The following is a 24,393-nucleotide window of genomic DNA, read 5'->3' as shown; positions in this document are numbered from 1 at the left end:
ACAACTGATAATACTGTATATATGTGAATGTATCTATATGTGAATGCACCAAATTTGATGGAGATAGTGCTTATTAAGACATGAATAGAATGTGCAATTGGCCTGTGAGGTCTGGCTCACTCATGAACGCAGCTTCTTGTTTTAATCCCCTGCTTTGAGGCTGCATCTTGCTCAAGGATCTTGGACAAGTCACCATGTTTCAGGCTAATCTGCAGCACAAGGTTGTGAGAGTAAGGCTGCAATGCTAACCACACTTTCCTGAGAGTAAGTCCCATTGAACAAAATAGGACTTACTTCTGAGTAGACCAGGTACAGACTGTGCCCTAAGTGCAAAAGCATTCTGTACAGTCCCATCACCCAAAATTTCATGGCAAAGGGATTGGAGAGGGTGAGGAATCATTGCAGAACAGCCAAAATGTAGAGGTGGCTCAATCAGCTATTGAATTATGGTTACTTCTTAATAAGCAATTAGTCTGAAACCTTTTGAGAAAGAAAACTGAACATTCAAGAAAGGGCTTGGAGTATCTCTGAGGTGGCCGTGCAACTGTGATCACACCTCTGGTTTTCAATATGTGATTTTGAAATGAACAATCTGAAGTATATGGGCCAAAACCAAGAGGCAGATAATGTTCATACATGTAGCCTTATTTCAACTTTCTAACTGTCAAAATCTTCCTCATCCGCTTTCAAACACTTGCTTAGATTGTTGGGGGGAAAAATTACTTTGAATTGATGGAAAGAAATGTAACTCTTCAAATGAAAATAGAGACTTGACATGTCTGACAGAACATTATCCACAGAGAATGTCTCTGCACAGTGGGACATCGCAAAACATTTTATTTTCTCTCTGGTTCATGGGGAGACCAAGCCTTAGTTTAGTTTACGGGGAGTCCAAGCCTTACTGTTGCCGATTTCTCTTTTTTATTACCTGAAACATGTGTAGAAGCACAGGCTGCGCTGCAAGACACTGAACCCAGCAATAAATTCAGAATGTTCTCGCATGAATTCTCCTCACTGCTATCAAAAAAAGCAAGGCGTGTTGGGACAAGTTATTCCTTCCCCGCATTCACAGGAACAGCATAAACACAGGAAGAAGGAATGGGCTTACTGTCCCCAGCCAGCCAGAGATCCTTCTAGGTGTGAGAATGAATAAGGATGAGTGCTTCAACACGAACGCGTTATTTTTTAACAGGGTTCCTTGCCTGCTCTCTCTCCTTGCCTGCCTCTCTCTCTCTCCTAGGCAAGGGTATTTCTGACCAGTTTTGATCAAATGATACCTCCTCTTCCTGCTTGGCAGGTCCCGTTGACTGAAGTTTTCAAGGCCCAAGGCAGAGAGCATCTGGGAGTTCTCATGCTGCAATAGGGCTCAAGTGATCTGATTCAGCAAGCCAATTCTTATGTTTGTCCTTTTTAGGGTCTGGATGAAGCTGCCTTTTACTGATATCAGACATGCTCTCCTGGGCTCAGCACTGCCTACTCTGGCTAGTAGCTGCTAATCAGCATTGGAGGTAAATATCTTCATTCCCTATTGAGCTGGGATCTATTAATTTGCTGTTTTAAGGCTTGGACCGGAGACCTTTTGCAAGCAAACTACAAATCATGTCCTGTGCCATTGAGCTGTGGTTCCTTGTAAACTTATTTGGCTCACTTACCAGGATAAAAGTAGAGCCGGTGAAATAGTTAGGTCTCAGAACATGAACAAGAGAGGCACCAAGGGTCTTGTATGTTGTAAGCCCAAAATAAATGTCATTTAACAAGCAAGCGACCTGTAGTAAATATGCCCAATTTTGCTTGAGAAATAATGCGTAATAGCCAGTTTAGGGTTGTGTTCAATTCCAAACCTGAAAACAAGGAGACGGTAAGCTAATGCCAACGTCAATTGCAGGCATGCTTGGGGCCTTCTTCACAGCTGCAGCAGGATGCAGTTATATGGATACTGGAGAAAATAGCATGCACTCAAGAGGGTCATAATTATAGTATTTCCCATTCACTCAATATGCTGAAACAGGGTCATCTCAGCTGCAGTCCACTTAACCTTGTGTTTATCCCTCTTGCAAGCAATAATTGCCTAAGAGGTAATCTCTCCTCCTCTGCTAATGGAAATTTAGTATTGGCTGCAAAGGTGAACAACAAAAGGAAGACCTCAACTAGAGGGCATTGGCAGAAGAGGGTATATTTGTTTCCCTGTATGGATTGAGGAAGTAATGTCCACTCTCAAAAAGGCCACCCCTATTTTTCCTACTACCTACTTCTCATTTGGCATATCAATGTTATTGTAACAACTGGAATTACTCATTGAGAAGAACAGGTCACTATTTTTCCCCCAGGTATGACCCTTCAGTTGCTAGGGTTAATTTAAATTGACTTTATGGATACTTTACTAAGACAGTATCATGACAGATCATCACAGGGAAGGTGTATTGTGCCTATGATTATTGACAGCTTCGGTGGCCAAAAAATGTTAAACTATGAACAAGGTTTATGAAAACTTCTTTGGTGGCATTTTTAGAGGTACAGTATAAAGAAGCAGAGTATGTTGCCATTTTTTCTCATGACTCATTACCAGTTTTTGTTTTACAAGTTGTACACATGATGAAATATTTGAGAAGATCAGCCACATAAGAACCATGAGGTCATTTTGCTCCATATGTCAAGTAATTTGCTTGAATATTTTAAAATTCCTCAACTGAGAAGATTAAAAATAAGGAAAAATACAACTGTATTATGAACAGTGGGGTGCTATACTAACAGAAACTTCAACAGGGAGCCAGATTTTTACTCTAGCACCTTTCTTAAAGTTACATTTCAGGTAACAGACCAGCTTGAGTGAGATTCTACTCCACAGTACAGGTAATTTGCTTGTTCTCTGGCACAAGGGTAATTGCCAAAAGTGCACTCTTTACCATGCCCATATTTCAACCACTGAAATATCACAATGGGGAAGATCCTAAGCCAAGAACAAGAGCAACTAAAGCAGCCTTCCTAGTTCCTTTTGCCGCTATCAGGGAAAGGAGTGTTCATTTTAGGCCAAAGCTGCATTCTTCCACGGCTTCATGGTGTCTTGCACAATGTGCGCTTCAGTAAAATACATTCTTTTAGCTTACATCCCCATTTATTGGTTTACAAAAAGCCTGCTAATGGGAAAGGAAATGCCTCAAGTGCCAGCAACAGTGAGCTATCTCCTGAAGTGAAAACCTGATATCCATTTTGCAAAAACACAGTGAACTTAATTTCCTGCTGGACTAATAGGAAGCCAATCCTCATACAGTTTCAATGTGTTCAGGCGAAAACGGGTGCTGCAGAGGTGGACATATAAAGTGGAAGCGTAATAAAGGCAATAAAGACCAAGCACTCAGCAAAACAGACTGATGGAAATAAACTTGCTTCAGCACAAAACAAAAACTCCCCCAAACACCCTGCATCAAAGAATCTGAGTTATAAAGTGCCACATAAATTCTGGAATAGCACAGCATATAAATTCCATGCTATTAGATTTTCCACCATCGCACTCTGGAAAGGACAAACCATTTGCTTGCTAATCATTCTCCTGCCTATATTCTTAAAGTTGCAAGACCTCATAGGTTTGCTGGAGGTCAGACTAGACTAACAGTTCTATAATGGTAATTTTTTGAAACAGGTGCATATTCATGAGTACGATGTGTAGATGCTGGCTGCTCCCACACAGTGAAAAGCAAACACATGAAATGAACACTTCTCCCACCAGCACAGGACAGAGGTGCTAACCTTCTACTAGATTGCAGCTACATCTCTGGGTAGTTCCAGTGATCACATTTAATTTACTGTTCTTAGTAGTCTAGCAAAACACAAAGAAAATCCCAATGATGCCACCAGCCAAAGACCTTTCCCTTCCCCCCACCCAAAATAAAATAAAAGACCTTTGCACATGGTCAGAGCACATGAGCATTCCAGCCAGTTTGGTAGCGGATAGATGGTTGTCTACCATTGGATTGCACCAAGAAGCAAAACTCAAAAGAGCAGACGCGTCCAAGAACTGCATTAGCCTCCCTTTTTGTTAATTCACAGTCAGTTGATAGATGGTTTGCAGGGGAGGCTTTTGGATAAGGAAAACCATAAATATTGGTTCTTCAGAAGTTCAAAAGTTCTCTCTTCATGGGTTAAGTACTAGGCCATAAGAATGAACTTCTGGAATGTTCAAGAATTCAGTAGGCAATTACACCACCTGTGTTTTACCTTTCTCTGGCTTCCAACCCAGCTTCTCATTCCCTTCTCCTAAACTTGCAAAGCCATTACCTCTGGGCAACACTTGGGTCTGCTGCACCCTCAAATGTTGGTCAGTAAAGTCCCTTTCAGCAGCAGGAGGTTCAATGGGACTTACTCCCAGGTAAGTGTGCAGGGGACTGCAGTCTTAAATACAGGTCTTAAACTTGTTTTGTTAATGGTTTAAAAATCAAGTCACCACAACTTATTCCATTTCTTTATTTATTTGACAAGCAGCAGTATCAGGTTTTTTTTACATTTTAATGTAGATACAATTATTATGTTATCTGCCATATTACAATATTTAGTCTGTTTTAACTTTGTCTTTTAAGATACATTAAAAAACATCAACTGCAAACGTGGAGGGGGGAATGAAGGGATGGAGTGGGGGGGAAGCATGGTATCCAACCAAAGTTTCCACATTTCAGCAAGACTTCACTCATCCTCTCTTCGTAAAGTTTTAAGAAATGTCATAATGACATGAGCTTGGAATATCTATAGGCTTTTTTTTCATTGACGCTCATGACGTGGCACTGGTGATGTTGTAAACAGCAGAAAAACAGGGGCTGCCAAGTGACCAATTATGGAGGTACAACAGGCCTGCTTTTTCCCCACAGGACACACCAAGCAGTGATAGCAATGATCTCCGCACAACCATACCTGCAGGGTAGTAACCTCATGCTACGTAGCTGTACTCATCCGCTGAGGCTTGGCTCCGCTCAATGTACTGTTTGTCTATCAGAACTTCAATACATTTTTTAATCATGCTGATACTTGGGTTAAACCTAGCTCTTGATTGGCTAATTACCTGTGCAAAAACAACAAAGACACAGAAAGCTGTCTTTACAAACGCCACAGCCTTAAAAATGAGTTTCAAAAAACTTGAAAAAGCCAAATGTCATTTCTAATCATGTTAAAAAAAATCATTCATGGTTTTTCTCTGAATTCACACAACCTCTTGCACACGAGCAGTCCTAAGCTCTCATCAGAGGATACCTCATATAGCGCATAGGTAAGCCTACCAGTGAATGGATATAGCTGCCGTGATTCCCATGGTAAGGATTGCTGGACTAAACCACTTACTTGAAGGTAAGGAAAGAGTTACCAGCTGTTTCCATACACTACTTGGTTCACACTTGCATTTTTCTATGCAATCAGTATGTGAACCAAAACTGCCTGTGAGCAGAGTTTACGCCACAAGGTTACACTATGTAATTATAGAATTTGTTGTTTCTGGAGAGTTTTCCAAACCCAAAATTTTTTTAGGGGCACAACTCGATTTGGTTTTCAACTGCTAGGGACTGAAGGGTATAGGAGTGTGGCATTTTGTATCACAAATTGTGTTTCTAAAATGTACAGTTCTAAAACCGGAGCTCCTAATACACAGGGATACCAGCTGAATCACGATAACTACCGCTAAACGATTGCACTTAAGAACTACATTCTGAACAGTCCCACCAGCAAGGTACATGTTCTGTGCTACACTACTGGCGTGCAAACATTCTTACCTCCTGAATAAGAGCATTGTGTCGCAGCAGTTTTCGTGCTTTCATGATACGGACTATAGCAGCTTGAAGGTACATTTTCCTATCTTCATCTACAGCACTTCTGGTTTGCTCCATCTCCTGCAATATACAAAGAATAGCAAGAGACTGAAAAATAATTCAGAAAAGAGCAATTCAGTTAATTAGTTGTAGCGCTTACACCAGGAGCGCAATCATGGAGTTACAATCAAGTCAGGCATTCTGTTGCAGTGCAGTGAGCTGGGGACTATAGTTGCACTAGTCTGGGGACAGCTAATGCCAGATTGCTCTTGGAAGCTAAGTAAGCATGAGCTCTATCAATGCCAGGATGGGCGACCACTGGGATGCCCTCTCCCCCTCCAGCTACTGTGAGTTTTCAAAATCACCCAAATCTGATTTTGACAAGATTAGGCAGTTTGGCTTTTTTAAATTTAAAAAAAATTGAAGTACATCATGGTGGAGGTTTATCAAAACAGTGAACAATGAGAAGTGAAATAAAAACATTACTTCTCATATAATTCTAAAAGTAGCATAAAAGGAATATGCAGAAAGGGCAGGATGGCTGATGCATAATTAATGTGGAATTTTGTCCTGGTAGATACAGAGATAGCTATTAACTTAACTTTGAAAGAAGAGTTAGACAAATTTATGGAGGATGCATCTTTCAACTGACATTAGGAATAATAGCTTAAATGGAACTTCCAAATACACTAGCTATACACCTCTGAAAAGGACAGGATGCTTACTGTATCAATAATTCCTTAAGTGGTCATTTATGCAGACGTATGGTGGAATCTAGAGCCAACGTCAGTAGTTTGTAGTGCTTTGTCAAGTGTTCTGCCCCTGTTCCTGAGTGCATCTGAATATCTGCCCAGATGACCACTTAATAACTACTTACACATAAAAAAAACCTGTTCTTGTTTGTGGTCTTTGTGCAGTCACACATAGTGGAGATTAGCGAGCTTCTTTTACCAGTAGGCTGGTGTAGGCTGATCTGGAGAAAATGTTCTGCAGAATCACACACCCAGGAAGTTGTCAGCTCTTGACCACTCATGTCTAAGGCATAGTGTTTGATAAAGGTAGATGGAGTGGACTACTTTGCTGCTCTACAGAGCTCTGGATGAGTGACCAATCCAGGGCAAGAACCCAGCAATGGCATAGTCAAAGCTGATCGTGACAGATTGTTCTAAGACCAGGTCACCAATAGGAATGACCTGGGAGACCAGAGCCTTTGTTGGAGTTCGCATATGAGTCACTGAAGTGGATAACATTGATGTTAAGGCCCCAAAATGCTTTTTTGCAGCCTTGGCTTCTGAGTGATGCCTTCTTTTTGGAGGAGCCCTTGTACTGGCTGTCCATCCAGAGTGAGATGTATGACAGTTTCCATGCCCCCTGCAAGGGTCAACTTGATCCCACTGGCTTTCTGAAGAGAAAGGGTGTGTGACTGATATCTGGCTTCAAGAAAGCCAATGCCAGTCATGGAGAAGAAGACAGGTTTGCACGAGGTGCTGACCACTCCAGTGGAAGTGAGGACCAATTCTCAGGTGCTGACTTGGGGCAAAACCCTGTTTCTCTTCATCTGCCTGGAAGTTTTCTTTTATTGTGGACATGGTTGTCCACGAAATTAATATCTCCAACCAGAGGAGCCAAGTGTTGTGACCATCAGTGCAGGGGAACTTTGAGGCCCCTCCCTCGAAAGAGGGACTGGGCATTCTTCCCACCCTCAAAGCATGGATGGAATTTCCCTCATACAAGAGCTGGGGAAATATGCTTAACAAAGCTCTGGAAGCTACTGAGGTTGGCTATAAGCATGTGCAAAATTGCACTACTTGTTAATGCACACGGAACACAAAGAAGAACAAGAAGCTGTGGACAAACAGGGAAAAGCCATTACTACCATTCTCTGGTTCTTTCTAGAGGCATCTGACTGGCAACAGTTGAAAAGAAAATGCTAGGACAGACTGATCTTGGTCTGATCCACCAGGCAATTTGTATGTGCTTGTAAATATGCTGGGAAATGCTTAACAGAAATCAGTATTGATAGCTTCTGGGCAAAGAAAGAGTATGAAGCTCAAGAAAATAAAATACAACACAGATTAAAGACTGGATGCATTAGAAAAAAGATTGAATTTGAAGAGAGCAGAAACATTTGGAAAGTCTGAAAAGAACCAAAAATTAAAGAAAACCAGAAAATATCACAGAGAGAAAAAACAAGGTTTCTTTAATGTAGTTGTTACCTGTGAGAGCGTCCTCTTTTCTGGATTCAGGAATATTTCTTGTTCTCTCTCCTAAAAATGTATTTACCCTTTTAATTTGAGGCCCAACACTTATTTACACTACTGACTGCCTTATTTCTGCAAGAGGTGCCCATTTTCTCTTTTGGGAAACTAGTCTAATTTTCCCCAAATCGCTTCCATTTAAAAAGTTTTGCCATGAGGAGCTAATGAAAGGGAAAGCTAGCTGCAGGGTGCTATGACTTGCTTGCAGGTTATTTACACTGCTCAGGAGTGGATATGGGATTGCAATCTAGATTGACTTGGAATGGCAAACTTAGCGGCTAGTCTCTTTGTTGCAATACTCGTGCTTGTCTCTCATTACTTTCACCAGTTTTAAAAATCTGTTTCAGTTTTACATCCTTCATGGAACTTCAGACTAGACTAATCAAAGAGGTTAACAATACTTGCCTGTGGCGTATCTTTTTGCATTGATGTGGTTATTTTAAATTTTGTTCGTTTACTGCTGAAGTTCATATTTAATGAAAAAGTAGACTCTGCCTCAACATCTTCCTGCATTGAGAAAAGAACATATATTTCACAGATGTACAAAGGTTTTACACACTTTAGCAGCTACTTTGTTTTTCTAGGAACAGTGAACAGCTTGCTTGAAAAATCTGCAATTACATATGGTTCACATATCTGCTGTTGACATGTAAACATATTGCTACTTGTTCAATTTGCCAGACTTGATTTAACTTCTTTGCGGAACAATCTGGTTGCCAAAATCAGTCAAGTTAATAATATCCTAATACACATGACTGATTTTAAAATGAACATGACTGTATTAAAAAGGAAAGCCCCAAAACTGTTAACGGGAATAAAATACAGTAAACCTAATAACTGGAAACAATGAGAGCACATTTTAGTATATCAATCTTATGAGACAAGATTGAGAAATATGGAAGTAAACACTTTGGGGGAAAAGTCAGGAACAGATTTCCTGGGTTTCCCAGGTGAAATTACAGAAAGTTCCAGGGGAAAATACACCTTTCCTTATAGATAATCTCCTTTTAGTCTAGGGTTAGGCACAGTTTTCAGGACATGCTTGTGTTTCTGTGACAAATGGTGCAGTGGAGCCCTGTTCAAAGTTATGTTAGGATTAACTTCCCAGTACCTTGTCTAGGGGTAACCACTGTTTCCTCTAAGGTGCAAAGCCAAGTGAGCATCTTCCTACTGAGCACCTTCCTAATGAGCTCTGTGCAGCTCAGAGCTCGGTAACCTGGGAGTGACATCATGGCAATTACATCATGGCTGAACATCCAGAAGTGGTGCTGCAACTCAACACAACACCACACAACTGCAGGAGGGGTCTGCACACCAGCATGAACTTCTTACAGGGAATGCTGGGAGTAACCTAATGATGCTTACAGGTAAGAAAGATTCAAGTAGAATTTAGATTTAGGCTGCCCTGATGGCGCTGCCTACTCATGCAGTGCCACAAACATGCTTTATAGCACATTTGCGACAACTAGTGCTGGCCCAGGTTTTGCTGCACTGGTAGAGTGGGTAAGTAGGATTGTGCTGTCAATTGTTAAAATATTATTACCAAGTACTGCTTTGAAATAATAATGTTATTGTAGTCACATGGTTCTGTGGATCCTGCTATTTTTTCAGTAGTGCCCCAAAGGTAATTAAAAAATTCTTATAGAGCATTCTTGTGTATCCAGCACTCATGGATAGGATTCCAGTTGTCTCAAAATGTGAACGATATACCTTTCTATGCAGACATGGGCAATACTGATGGAAGGCATGGTTAGCTTTACCTCTTTTCCCAAAGAAAAGCACACACATGTAAAAGACAGAAGCAAAGACATTCTGACAAGAAAATATTACATGTCCTTTTAGTGACAGACCTTCTCAGAGTCATGGTTGATCATTTTGACATCAAGTAATGACTTGATTGTTTTTGTCAGTTCCTTCTCATTCATTTGCGTACTGTCTTGAAGCTCTCGGTAACTGACAGTTTCACTGTTGTTGAAGGCAAGCAACACTGCCATTTGGTATGTTGTAACCATGGCTACGTACGGTTTGCACAAATAATTCATTTTGACCTCACCTGCAAATTAAATCATACATTTTTATAAACTAGTTTAAGAAGCAATTTATCAGTAATTATTTCTATTACAAGCAAATCTTTTCTCATCTTGTGGGCAGGTGTTAAGCATTCTAAGGTCTGGTTTGGGGATCCCAGTCTGAAGCGTAAGAAAAAAAAATTGGCTTAATCTAGTCCATGGGGCTGTTGTGAAGAGAAAAGGAATAAGGACAATAAAGCATTCTGAAAACTGACAAATGCTACGAGAATATTATTCAGTTACAGTTCAAATACTTTCCTGGTTGTATTAAAATACATATCTTAATACATAAATGTTTTATCTTAATACATAATACATCAATGTTCTTTATGTTTTACCTTAATACATAAATGTATGAATAAGCCTGTTTGTGTGTGCTGTAGAGGCGTTATCAAAGTCCTTTAGCACAGACAGTGCTCCCAGCTTCACTCTCTTGTATGTCTAGACATAACAGCCTGTATACTCAACCTGAATTTGAAAATATCATTTTTCTATACTTCAACCTGCACTAATAATACAGGTCAATACACATTTTGCTGACTTAAAAATCAGACCTATTCCTGGGTATATCTGGGGTACTGATTCAAAAAACGGCATCAGGTTTGCCCTGTCATATCTAGTTTTGAAGATACGGCATAGCCTCATTACTAAATGGTTTGCACATATGCTATGGCTTCCTCATGAGGAATTAACTAATGAGGCTATGCTGTATTTCCTAAGCTAGATGTGATAGGGCAAAATTGATGCCATTTTTGGAACTGGCAGCCTAAATTCATAAAAAAAAACCACCGTAAATTTGGGGGGGGGGGGGAGGAAGGTTCTCAGATCCTCGGTTTCATAGGCCTATGTTGTTATTTTCCAGAAAGCAATTCTGAAAAAGAACTCTTTGGAAAGTGCTTAGTTAGTACCATTAATAATGTAATGGTACTATCTTAAAAGTAAAAAATCCTAAATGCAAAAGTCAAAGGAGATGAAATTAACAGCTCAATCCCAACCAAATTCCTGAGCTACACTGCAGCAGGTCTGGTACAGCCTCCCCTTCATCCAGCTTGGGAACTGTAGCTGCTGGAGGTCTCCTCAGAGTAAGGGGACTTTCAACCCCTTACCCTTGGTAAAACCCCAGAAGACTAAATGGGGCTACTCAGATCCATGCCAGCTCTATAGCTGGTACAAATCTGGGTCACCTTGTCTAGAGTTTTCAGGCTTCAAAGGGGGATAGAAAATGGGAGAGGCCTCCTCCCTGCCTCCCTCCCTTCACCCTCCGCCCGCCCCATTACACCCTTCCCTGCTTCCTGTTTGCCCTCCCTCTGCTCTCCCACCATCCTACTCGGGGGGGGGGGGGTGCTGGCCTCCAACTGGTGGCAGGAGGCTGGCACAGGCCTTTCTACTGGCGGACAGGCCTCTGCACTGGTGCAATGTGCCCTATGGTACATTTGTGACAATGCGCATGCTTGTCCTGCTGGCAGAGGCTGGCATAGCATTGGGATTCCTAATTGAGATAAATCAGCAAAACCATGTTAACTACTTCAGAGAAGGTAACTTTAATTCAAAATTTTTTTCTTTAATTTACAAAACTTCAAATGGCAAATGATAGTTCCAATAAGTAAAAACTATCATTGTATGTATTACGATGTTTTCAAATGGTTAAAAAAAAACAAAACATGCACTTATATTTACCTGTGCAGAGATAATGTAACCAGGTAAGTTTCCTCCCACTGAAATGCTGACTGTAAAATAATTCAAACTGTAAAACAAAATAATTCTTCAATCAAATTATTTCATTGCCCACCAGAGGTAACAAAACTAATTATGAAAAAGTGAAGCATTTATTAATTGTTCTAATCAGTCCTCTTGATCTTGGATTCAGAGTAGGCAAGAATGCTTACAATAAACAGTGCAGTAACACATTTCACACCATCATGGAAACTGCCTGGATGCAGAAATATAAAACAGGCAAACCAAGCAAAACTTATCCATATACTATGTCTCTAAAGCACGATATACAGCAATCATTTCTGTAACATGCTCCACAGCTCTAACACAGATCCGCATAATAAATTAAGTGGAAGGTGGTGGTCAAATTCATGACCCCAAAACCCCATGGGTTTGTTGGATCAGAAATGTGCTATGTGCCTGCACGTTCCCTCCTCCCCTTACATGCCTTAATCACAAGCTGATTTGTCAAACCACAATTTCCCATTTTGAATAGCACGGCAAACTGTGTTTTGATGAACCGGGAAGATTTCTAAGCAGTTAGGTGGGGGGGGGGGTAGGCACAGCCACATACTGCTTTTCTAATTCAACAAACTACCATTTGTGGGACTTGGAATGCGATGCCTGAACCAGGCAAGTGGCTTTGAAGGTCACAAAAAACAGCTTCAATGATTATTACAAATTTCTACATTCAAATCCAGCATTCTAGCCACTGCACAGCTTGCATATCCAAACCTATCAATCTAGCAATGAGTACAATGTTACTCTGTGTTGTTTTCATGTTGCTACCAGACCATAATCCTTTGGACAGATCTACATAGTACCAACGCTGGGTTTGTATCTTCAAACTAGGGTGTGATCAACACATATAACCATTAGGCACATATGTTTAACTGAATGTACTCATGTTTTACTGAATTTTTTTTTTTAAGCAATGGCACCTTAAGGCAGGGCTTTGCACATACTGCATGACCTAAAATTCCTGGCAAGCCACTTTTCAGGCAGAAGGTTCCAGCTGTTCTTAAATTTTAAAGCAACTGTTGAAGTGGCTGGCAGTGGTTCTAAATAAAATGTACAGCAGTAACCTTGAAAATCCCATTGGGCCTCTCTTATATCTCACTGTGCTGATATGAAGTGGGGCATGTGCTGCATCCTGAAGTGGAGAGGCAGTCAAAGATGCCTCCTCAAGGTAAGGGAACTTTTTTCCCCCCTTATCTCAGGGCTGCATTGCACCTGCATCAGCACTGGAAAGTTGGATAGGACTGGGCCCTAGAGATCACTGGAAAAGCTGGCCTTCAAGCATTATAGCCCCTATTTAAGGGCCTTTGGTTCAAGAATTAGCTTCAAAAGCTGACACATAGCTGTCAAGCCAGAACAGATAGACTCCTACAAAAGACCTCTCAGTACATTATTATGGCAAGCACACCTTTTCAACAATCCTAGTTTCTTTTTGTCTTATCTGGTGTTGACAAACTATTCCGCAGTGTGTTAAAAGAGAGCTATTTTTTGAGCACAGCATTAATAGCCACATACTGGTCTTTATTTAGGACTTTCCAGGAGAATCAGATTGTATTGCTGAAAGAAACAGTCTCAAATTCTGTGCTTCTATAGAATCTCTAATACTAACCTTTGAACTTGAAACATTTTGTCATCTATTGAAATGGAGGAAAACTGCTTGCGAAATAGGAATATAAACTAGCAATTTTTCAAGACAACCCTAAGAATATTTTATGTATACTGCTACACTAATTATATAAAAATGAATCATAAAACTAATGATTTGCTAATTAGACATATTTAAAAACATTTATTACATGAATGTCTAATAATCCCAGTTAGTCAAATGTATACTACTTTAATTAGACATTTTAGTAATGAGTGTTCAAAAATGTGTATAATATTTTTCACATTAAGATACATTTATCTCTTATTACTTACGTTAATAGCTCATTAAATGAAATTGATTCAGACAGTGGAAATTACTAAAATTACATCAAAAACCTAGTCTAATTTAATTCCCAGTCCTCGGGGGTTAGAAGTTAGTGGGGCCACCTCCCACTGCCACCATAACGTTTCAAAGACAAAAATCTCAGGAGACTTTCAATTTCCAAGGCTTCATATTCTTTTTGAAGCCAGTTTGAAGCCAGATTAGAAAAGATGCAAATTCTAAGTACATTAGTTAATTTCCTCTGATCAAATAAATTAGAAAGAAGGATTTAGAAGGTAAATCATTGATTAAAATGACATTTTGAATAGCACAAACGTAAGCCCTTATTAAGGCTATTGCTAATATTTAAGTTCTGTTCATCAGTTTCCTCATAACTACTCACTAAATACTTCATTTAGCTCCAGGAGAAGTACCCAAAATAGCAAAAAGGATCCCTTATATCAGGGGGGTTCAGACTCTGGCCCATGGACTGGATCAGGTGCCTTTTCAAAGCCCTCCCCTGCATAAATGGTGCTTAATGTTCCATGGGGAAGCTACAACAAAGCGCCTCCATTCACCCCCATTACTCCTCATGTCCAGTCACTTCCAGCCTCCAATGCCCCAGCAGGCTTTGTGCCCATATTTCTGGGCAGAAACGGCTGAATGTGAGGAGGAATGGGAGAAAATGGAAGTGCTTTGTTGCAGCGTCCCCAGGAAATAATAAGCACCTTCCGTGCTGGGAAAGCAGGTGTGCAGTGGGCTTCACTTTGGAGACCACTGCCATACAGCCATTCAAAGGCTTCCCCAAAGTGACCATTTGGTACTATGTTGGCCACACATGGATTAAACATGGATTTAGTACTATGTTGGTCACACATTGGTTCATTACAGGACCTAACACACACACACACACACACACACACACACACACACACACACACACACACACACACACACAATCTGGATCAAAATTTTAAACTGCCTTAAAAATTATTTCATGTTAGATATGTACGTATATATAAACCATTAGGCAGAGAGTTCTATTCCTGGAAAGCTTTCTGAAAATTTTCATGATGTTCTATGTAATATATTTCAGATCAGTTTAGAAAATTAATGTTTCCTAATCCACCAGAAAATACAACACATATAGGAAAAAGCTTCTGTTTCTCAAGTTTGGTTAATGGATGCAAAGCCCAATTAGCCCTTATGGGAACAGCCAGGCTCCATTTGAGTCTCCTTGGTCTTAGTGTGATACTCCAAAAACTATACCATGCTAGCTCTGAACATTGTTATTTCAAAATGTGGGCAGACATGTCACTGCCTCTAGAGTAGATATGCAAAATACAGTTGCTTAAACATGTCATCGTCTGGTGGACGAAAATAAATATTTATTAAAATGTCAACCAATACTTCAAAATACTTTAAAATGTCAACCAATACAATATTTATGCTTCCTCTGACTACTAGAAATACCTATCAGTAAGTAACAGTTACTGATGACTGTAAGTTTCAGACATCCTACTCAACTGGGTCATTTTTCTTTGATTAAAAAAAAAATCTGAAAGAGCTAGCATGAGTTTGGTTAGAAAGAGCTTGCCAGAATTTGGCTAGCTTGAACAGGGACAGAAGAGAGCGCAGAAAGGGCTTCAAGACAATGATGAAATGTCCAGAGCAATCACATGGCAGGTTCACGAGAAAAGCAAGAAATATATCCATTTTGCTAGCTTGGACATCTAGGAGATGTAATACCTTCCCTTGCAACGTTCCGTAATTTTTGATGCAACAGAAAAGGAATACAGGGTTATTTCAAAGTGCCACCGGAAAGTGACAATCAATTGAGAATATTCCCTGAAAGTCACTGTAGGAAAATAAAGTAGCAAATAGAATGTGCTGGAAGGATACTGACACACCCTCTTGTCAAAGGCAAATAGGGTAGTCATTTTCTCTTTTCTAAATTCTTGGAAATTGCCTGCTAACTTGAAGGCAAGGACAATTCAACCTCAAATTGTAATGAGTCAAAGTAGAAATTTAAAAGCAAGGAAGGTTTGGTTCACTGGAAGTACAAGGCTGCATTCACCCTCTTCCTGACCTAGGAAGACCCTCAGTCTCTCCCATGGCAGCAGGTACGGGCTGCAGTGTTCAGAGAATATTAGTTGTATCACGAATTAGATGGAAGAATACAGAACCATCAGCAAGCACTCTATGAAGGCACGCAAAGCTTGCTTGCTTTTAGGTTGCCATTGTATATATGCAAGGGAGGTGATTTGTAGAGCAACTACTCATTGCCTCAAGTATTTCAATCCCAACTTAAGAGAGTAATTAAATCTGCAAGAAATATCCTACTAACCTACCATCTGTACACTTTTTTCCAGTTCCTGAGGAATCGCAAACGTAGATGAAGGAGCCTGAGTTAAAGGCCATGCACCAGCCTGGAAAAGAAACACAGAAAAATGATTAAATGCTGAAATGGGTTCTAAAATGCACATAAAGGCATCTATTGTTCATTAAGACATCCAAAGCCATGACAGTCAAGTTGAAGCAGATCTGTCTATGGCAAACTTATTAGAACTTGGAGGAATGAGAAAAAAACATTGGAAATTTGCACCAAAGTTTAAGGTTTTTTCTGCAAGCAATGCTCAGCTTTGCTGGGCAACAGACCAAAGTGGGGAAAACTCTCCTATCTTTTAAAACCAGCTGTTTATGGGAATCAATCTGCCTCCTTTTACAGGATGGAACTTAGGGCTGCTTCCACCGTCAGCATCCAAGGAAGCAAGTGGTGTGGTGATCAGAGACAATTAAGCTACTTCAGAATGCCATATGCAAGGGAGTGGCAGCAGGATGCAGGTCACTTGTTGTCTTGTGTGCTCCCTGAGGCATCTGGTGGGCCACTGTGACATACAGGAAGCTGGACTAGATGGGCCTTTGGCCTGATCCAGCAGGGCTCGTCTTATATTCTTGAACTCTAGCAGGTGAGACCATTTGCATTCCTGAATCTCACCCATCAAAGTTAGTGTCTGCGGGGATTGGTCTGTGCATTTTTGAGGTGCCTCTCTTACTGGTGAAGTTTATTAATTTAAAAGATTTATATCCTGCGTTCCCCATGATGAAGCAAATGCCCAAGGAGGCTGGGACCCTCAATTTATGGAAATTACTCATGTGGGTAATAGCTTGGGGACAGGATGGAATAACTCTTATGGGGCAGTTGAAAGCTGGCATGATGGAGATATGCCACCCCACTATGTCTCTTCTCTCCTTTGTTTCACTTTGCTTTTCACTTCAGTCTCCATAACCAGACGGGAGTACAGAACATTTATTATGCTGCTTCTGGCAGGTGATGAGGAGAGCTATGGAAGCTGCTGCAAGCCCTGCGCAGTGCGGCACATGTATTCAAGAATTTTGCTGTTGTAAAAGAAGGGACAGTTTTTATCCCGATCTTTCTCTTGCAGGGTCCAAGCAGCCATACATGATGCTGGTAAGCACCCTTACTCCCTAGATTATACACTTATATTATCTTGGAATTCGGAAGACAAAAATATTAGTACAATTTGTTATGCAGATCAGAAATGTTAAGCAAATGCATGGGAATGATATACACACAAATGCATTTTGGATTGTGGTGTCATATTTACACAGTGGGGCTCCTGTATCAGTGGACCCCTCATGCACACCCCCTCCGGAGGTGAGGTCAGCCTTTAGAAGGTCCTCTGAGTCCAGCAGAGGCCACAGACGTACGTATGCAGACTCTGCTAGGCTCAGACTGAATTTTACAATGAAAAAAATTGCTTCCAGCTTTACGAAAAAACCAAAGTGACATTTATTCTATTGTGAAGCTTAGTCTGAGGCCAGCAGACGGACTTCCATGGCCTCTGCTGTGCTCAGAGGACCCTCACCTCCAGAGGGTGGGGGTAAGCATTCTCTCATATCCATGGATTTAGGTATCGGATACAGGGGCATGTCTGTACTACAGAACTTTGGAAAACTGTCTCATTACTGCAAGTAGTTTGAAACACCAAATATACATGCACGCATATGTCTTAATACCTGAAGGACATATATCTGAAAACTAATTCCCAAATCTACAACGGTGTCCTGATTTTTTATGAAGTTGTTGAATTTGTTGTTAAGATCCGCACTAACACTCATGTCTGTATACATTCTATGGAGCTTGCTAGTGAACTCATAACCACAGGCTTGCTGGAAAAAAAGAAGAAGATTTGCAATTAAGCATAGTCTGAGTTTGTAAAATCAAGTAAATGAACAGCCTTTCACTATTTACTTTTTAAAGTCTACCTGAAAAATATATCTTCTTTATCTACTTTTTAATTAAGAAAAACCATGGAGGCTATTTCAGACATGGGAAAAGTATTCCTCAACCTCAGTAGTATCACAGGTATAATTCATGGGTGAAACCTACTGCTGCAGCACTGGCTGTGTTGCTGGGAGCTGGTTTTGGTTTCTGCCCCAAAGTGGCTTGAAGAACCATAGAAAACTGCAGAACCAAATTCACCAGAAACTATCGCAGTATAGAAAAAAGTACTGCAGACTGAAAAGATACTGTTTGCACATTGTCTTAGAATAGAAAGGAAAGCAATTCTATACAATTTGCATCATCTAAGCACCCCCTCTGCTGGTTAATTTCTAACATGACAATCTTCAACTACCAAATTGTCAGATATATTTTTTACGCACAGAACAATCTATCAAGAGCCTCTCATTGTAATCAGATAGTCTGATTAGTACACCAACAGTAGATTACCAAATTTAGGAGACATCCTAAACAAATTTACAGTACAATCCTATGCATATTTACCTGGGAGCAAGCTCAATTGAACAAAATAAGATTTATTTCTGAGTAAACATGCATAGAATTAAGCTGTCAGAGAAGTTTCATTAGAATCAATTTAGCGACAGTTTAAAGCAGCCTTTTGCCGTGGCACATTGGTATGCTGTGAGTGATCCACAGGTGTGCCACAGGAATTTGGGGGAAGGTCATTTATTAGTAGGGCCAATGGGGAATGTGAGCCTCCCGCTGGCAGCATGGTGTGCCTCGTCAATTGTCAAAAACCTGATTGTGTACCTTGACACTGACAATGGCTGTTGATTTCACTGTTCTAGCACAGAAGAAATTACCTTCAGTTTGTTTATCATAGCTTCTTCAGAGTCCATGGACATAGACAAGCCGTGTATAAGCCGTTTTGCCAACATTCTGGCATAGAACTAGATTAAAATAGAGAAAAGTTCAGATTTCTTTGAATTTCAATCCCAAAAAAGCATTATCCAACGAAAGAAATGTATGAAATTTCTATGAGGGCAAATTATTTACCTTTTGAAAAACATCTTTATCATCAATGTACTTGAAAACAGTAATGAAGCTTGTAAGTTTGTCTTCTACTTCATTTTCCGTCATTCCTTTTGCTGACTTTTTTAGCAGGTTGTCACAATACTTGGCCAGCTCAAGTTAAAAGAAAAAGAATGTTTGGCAAGCTGAAGAGTAAGAGGGTATGATCATCATGCTAACACTGTAGTTCACTGACTAAAACCCACATGATGAACCCACCAAGATTTATTTAAACTGAATTATAATCCCAATTATATTGTCTGAACAAAGTCCATGCTGTAATTACTGAAAAATATTTGTTGCTTACCAGCTCAGGTGCTTTGCAGATAGACTTTGGTTCCCTAAAGTTCACTACTGATGTCAAAGCCTATTTAGGAACACAAAAAGAAGGAGGAGGAATCAGCCTACCCAATTTGGTCATATGCCAGTCATGTGCCTCAATGTTAATTTCAAGTAGGACCCTAACAAAGGCATGCTGCTTTTATCATGCTACTTAAATCAGACTCAAGAAAAGTTTACGACAGTTGTCCTGTATTTCCACGTCCACATTCTACTACTATGAAACATCTATTGAAATTTAGTAGTGCGCAAGCGCCTGAACAGGATATGAGAAACGTGGGCCTTGCCAATCAGGATTTCAAGCAACAAGGAGACTAAAAATTTGCCCAATCAACTCCAAGATATGAAGTATGAGAAGCCAAGCCCTGCCCTCTTTCAAACTTGTTCCAGATCACTGTGCTGTTTGTTGTGGGAGACTCAGAAAAGGATTCTCAGAACAATAATTAATTCGTTTTGATTTTTAAAATTTTTATCATGCCTTTCCCCTCAATGGCGTGGGCGATCAAGGCAGCTAGTACTGGGAAATAAGAAATTGTTGCTGTTTGCAAAGCACAATGGAGAAGGGAAATACAAGTTTGCCTAATGGTCAAACTTTCACTTGGCTTCTGTAAAATATATTTACATTTTGGGGTGGCTAACACATTTATTTATAAACTTTTAAAAATCATTAACACAGAAACAAGATAGGAGCGAGTTAACTATTTCTCTCTTCAAAGTGCAATGAATGTACATATCTCTAGAATGATACCATATTTGGAATTTGCAACTACTTCACCTTATGGCAGGCAATAATAATTGCAAGGGAGAGGAAACACAAATATAGTCAGCTCTTTTCATATTTTGCTACCTGTGAATTCACATATCCATGAGGAGCATTCCCCGTTATGCTGCTCTCAGCTATCTGCAATTTAAACATCTCTGAAGCCTTCCAAAGGTCTCCGCTGTCTTCCTGAAGGCTGCAGAGGCATTGAAAATGATGCCTGAAACCAGTGTGGAGCCCTTTGAAATGCCTATGGGAAGCTCCCCACAAATATTTCAAAAGGCTCCGCACTGGTAGCGGGTGTCATTCTGAAAGTCCCTGCTACTTCTGGAGGGTCTTTGCTGGTATCTTGAGTGCAGCAGAGACCTTTAAATTGGCACATGTGACCAACATAGAGCCTTTGAAGCAACCAGGGGAGCCAAAGTCCTACAGGCAAGATACCCCTCCACCTAACCCCACTGATCCCATTGGATCAATGGTTTGCTATGTGTGAATTCACTATCTGCTAGGGTTTTCAGGAACCTAACCCTAGCAGACAGTGAGAACTGATTGTACGTAAAAACACCAATTCATATCACTGTACCAAAAACAACATTCTCTTTGTATATGAATAGGCAAAAATCAAGCAGCCAATTGATAGCCATCTCCACAGTGTGCACTCCTGGGTTTCCTGTAGCTATTTTTGGCAATGAACCTACAGACCTTTGTAGATGACTACGTAGTTAACTACACATGCAGTTTTTGAATTATGAGTTATTACTCTGGGTGCTTCAACAAACATAACCCTTGAGTTGTTTGGTAATAATTTAGCGAGGGTCCAGAGATGGCACCCCTGCTCTAGTACAATGTATAACGTTCTTTACAGTGCCATCCTATGAAGCAAGTCCCACTAGTTTCAATGGGGCATGCGCCCAGGTAAGTGTGTATAGAACTGCAGCCTTAATATCCTGGTATGTCAACTATTCATAACTTTTTGAGAAAATATTTGCAAAAATGAATTTTAATAAGAAATTTACTTCAAAATAGACTTGAAAATATTACACAGGAACAGGTTAATAATCACTTGTGTTAAAAAGTAAAAATAAAATAATTCATAGCAATTAAAGACATGCTATTACTACTTATGGTTGCTATTCGATATACCAGACAAAATTCTTCACAGTACAAATTGTTTTTTCCTATAGGTAATTATTAAATGAAGTTTAAAACTAGAATTACCTTATCAAGGGCACTCATAAAGCGTTGATCCCCATTCAGAACAGTATTGATGAGTTGAACGAATTTACTGTGTACTTCCAATACTGACTCCACAAACTGAGTGGGCATCTGAAGATAGAATCTCAGATTTAACAACCAAATGAAGAGTAATATAAACATGCTCTCCCTCTGCAGCAATTTTTGACCAAATAAACATGCCAAAGTTTAAAAAGTTGTGTGGCAGCAGCTACAGTGTAGATGTTTAACAAAGCAGTACAAGCTTCAGAGCACAGGTGCCACTTTTGCTTGATGCAACTAAGCATCATAAGAAATTCACCATTTGTTTATGCTAAATGAAACATGCATAAACCATGTGGGAATCACCGCCAGTCCTTCAAGAACAAACGCTCAAGATGTATCTACAGATAGCCATTTCAAGTAAGAGCTGGTCTCTTTGGGGAGCTCCATTCTATGGTATCTCCTGGTGTATGAATGCCAAGGGCCACAACTTCAGTAGCTATCAAGTGTCAGAATATCCCATGCTCAGCTGGAAAGATGTAAAGGGAGCACTTACTCTTAGGGAAGTTATGAACAGTGTACACATGGTAATTTTTCCAATTCTATTTAAGTTTATACAGTGAAGGAATACAATGTCTATCATAGTTTAAAGACCATCATACCCCAAACCATAACAAAAGGCGTCGTTAAAGAAGCCACAACAGTGGTAAACAAAGTACCTGGCATATTTTCCCATTCTATATAGGCTCTTTGTGGGTGAAAATGGTTTTATTTTTTCACAGATTTTGGTGTTTTCCAAAGTTAAAAGTGCAGAAAGTAGTGTTATGCATTTTTATTCCAAGGATGCACTTTTATAAATACCCCTGCTAACTAGATAAGAGGCACTTTTTCAAATGTGTGCTTCCCTCAAATGAGGAGGCTGGTTAGAAGGAGGTTGAAAGGGAGGGTAAAAAGAGTCCAGTCTCTCCAGAATGCATGGAGGCTGCTTAAAACAACAGTAATAGAGGCCCAGCAGAGGTATATACCGCAAAGAAAGAAGGGTTCCACTAAATCCAGGAGAGTGCCCGCATGGCTAACCAGCCAAGTTAGAGAGGCTGTGAAGGGCAAGGAAGCTTCCTTCCGTAAATGGAAGTCTTGCCCTAATGAAGAGAATAAAAAGGAACATAAACTGTGGCAAAAGAAATGTAAGAAGGTGATAGGGGAGGCCAAGCGAGACTATGAGGAACGCATGGCCAGCAACATTAAGGGGAATAATAAAAGCTTCTTCAAATATGTTAGAAGCAGGAAACCCGCCAGAGAAGCGGTTGGCCCTCTGGATGGTGAGGGAGGGAAAGGGGAGATAAAAGGAGACTTAGAGATGGCAGAGAAATTAAATGAGTTCTTTGCATCTGTCTTCATGGCAGAAGACCTCGGGCAGATACCGCTACCCGAACGGCCCCTCCTAACCGAGGAGTTAAGTCAGATAGAGGTTAAAAGAGAAGATGTTTCAGACCTCATTGATAAATTAAAGATCAATAAGTCACCGGGCCCTGATGGCATACACCCAAGGGTTATTAAGGAATTGAAGAATGAAGTTGCAGATCTCTTGACTAAGGTATGCAACTTGTCCCTCAAAACGGCCACGGTGCCAGAAGATTGGAGGATAGCAAATGTCACGCCTATTTTTAAAAAGGGAAAGAGGGGGGACCCGGGAAACTATAGGCCGGTCAGCCTAACATCCATACCGGGTAAGATGGTGGAATGCCTCATCAAAGATAGGATCTCAAAACACATAGACGAACAGGCCTTGCTGAGGGAGAGTCAACATGGCTTCTGTAAGGGTAAGTCTTGCCTCACGAACCTTATAGAATTCTTTGAAAAGGTCAACAGGCATGTGGATGCGGGAGAACCCGTGGACATTATATATCTGGACTTTCAGAAGGCGTTTGACACAGTCCCTCACCAAAGGCTACTGAAAAAACTCCACAGTCAGGGAATTAGAGGATAGGTCCTCTCGTGGATTGAGAACTGGTTGGAGGCCAGGAAGCAGAGAGTGGGTGTCAATGGGCAATTTTCACAATGGAGAGAGGTGAAAAGCGGTGTGCCCCAAGGATCTGTCCTGGGACCGGTGCTTTTCAACCTCTTCATAAATGACCTGGAGACAGGGTTGAGCAGTGAAGTGGCTAAGTTTGCAGACGACACCAAACTTTTCCGAGTGGTAAAGACCAGAAGTGATTGTGAGGAGCTCCAGAAGGATCTCTCCAGACTGGCAGAATGGGCAGCAAAATGGCAGATGCGCTTCAATGTCAGTAAGTGTAAAGTCATGCACATTGGGGCAAAAAATCAAAACTTTAGATATAGGCTGATGGGTTCTGAGCTGTCTGTGACAGATCAGGAGAGAGATCTTGGGGTGGTGGTGGACAGGTCGATGAAAGTGTCGACCCAATGTGCGGTGGCAGTGAAGAAGGCCAATTCTATGCTTGGGATCATTAGGAAGGGTATTGAGAACAAAACGGCTAGTATTATAATGCCATTGTACAAATCGATGGTAAGGCCACACCTGGAGTATTGTGTCCAGTTCTGGTCGCCGCATCTCAAAAAAGACATAGTGGAAATGGAAAAGGTGCAAAAGAGAGCGACTAAGATGATTATGGGGCTGGGGCACCTTCCTTATGAGGAAAGGCTACGGCGTTTGGGCCTCTTCAGCCTAGAAAAGAGACGCTTGAGGGGGGACATGATTGAGACATACAAAATTATGCAGGGGATGGACAGAGTGGATAGGGAGATGCTCTTTACACTCTCACATAATACCAGAACCAGGGGACATCCACTAAAATTGAGTGTTGGGCGGGTTAGGACAGACAAAAGAAAATATTTCTTTACTCAGCGCGTGGTCGGTCTGTGGAACTCCTTGCCACAGGATGTGGTGCTGGCGTCTAGCCTAGACACCTTTAAAAGGGGATTGGACGAGTTTCTGGAGGAAAAATCCATTATGGGGTACAAGCCATGATG

General features: G+C 40.7%; 1 protein-coding gene across 1 annotated transcript in view; it reads right to left on the bottom strand.

Moving 5' to 3' along the window:
* Positions 1–4,453: 4,453 nt before the first annotated feature.
* CUL2 (cullin 2) overlaps positions 4,454–24,393 on the bottom strand; it is a 47,031-nt gene continuing 27,091 nt past the window's right edge. Inside the window, exons 11-21 of the mRNA XM_066627328.1 lie at positions 21,406–21,513; positions 19,396–19,455; positions 19,074–19,202; positions 18,881–18,967; positions 17,792–17,944; positions 16,102–16,179; positions 11,788–11,854; positions 9,892–10,094; positions 8,447–8,548; positions 5,748–5,864; positions 4,454–5,047 (exon numbers count right to left, since the gene is read on the bottom strand). Coding sequence (XP_066483425.1) covers positions 4,916–5,047; positions 5,748–5,864; positions 8,447–8,548; positions 9,892–10,094; positions 11,788–11,854; positions 16,102–16,179; positions 17,792–17,944; positions 18,881–18,967; positions 19,074–19,202; positions 19,396–19,455; positions 21,406–21,513 — 1,236 coding nt within the window. The 3' untranslated portion in view covers positions 4,454–4,915. The remainder of the gene's footprint in view (positions 5,048–5,747; positions 5,865–8,446; positions 8,549–9,891; positions 10,095–11,787; positions 11,855–16,101; positions 16,180–17,791; positions 17,945–18,880; positions 18,968–19,073; positions 19,203–19,395; positions 19,456–21,405; positions 21,514–24,393) is intronic.

This window comes from Tiliqua scincoides, chromosome 5 (genome assembly GCF_035046505.1).
Source record: "Tiliqua scincoides isolate rTilSci1 chromosome 5, rTilSci1.hap2, whole genome shotgun sequence".
NCBI lineage: Eukaryota > Metazoa > Chordata > Lepidosauria > Squamata > Scincidae > Tiliqua > Tiliqua scincoides.
Note: the sequence above shows the minus strand (reverse complement) of the source record. Positions and strands in the feature narration are given on the sequence as shown.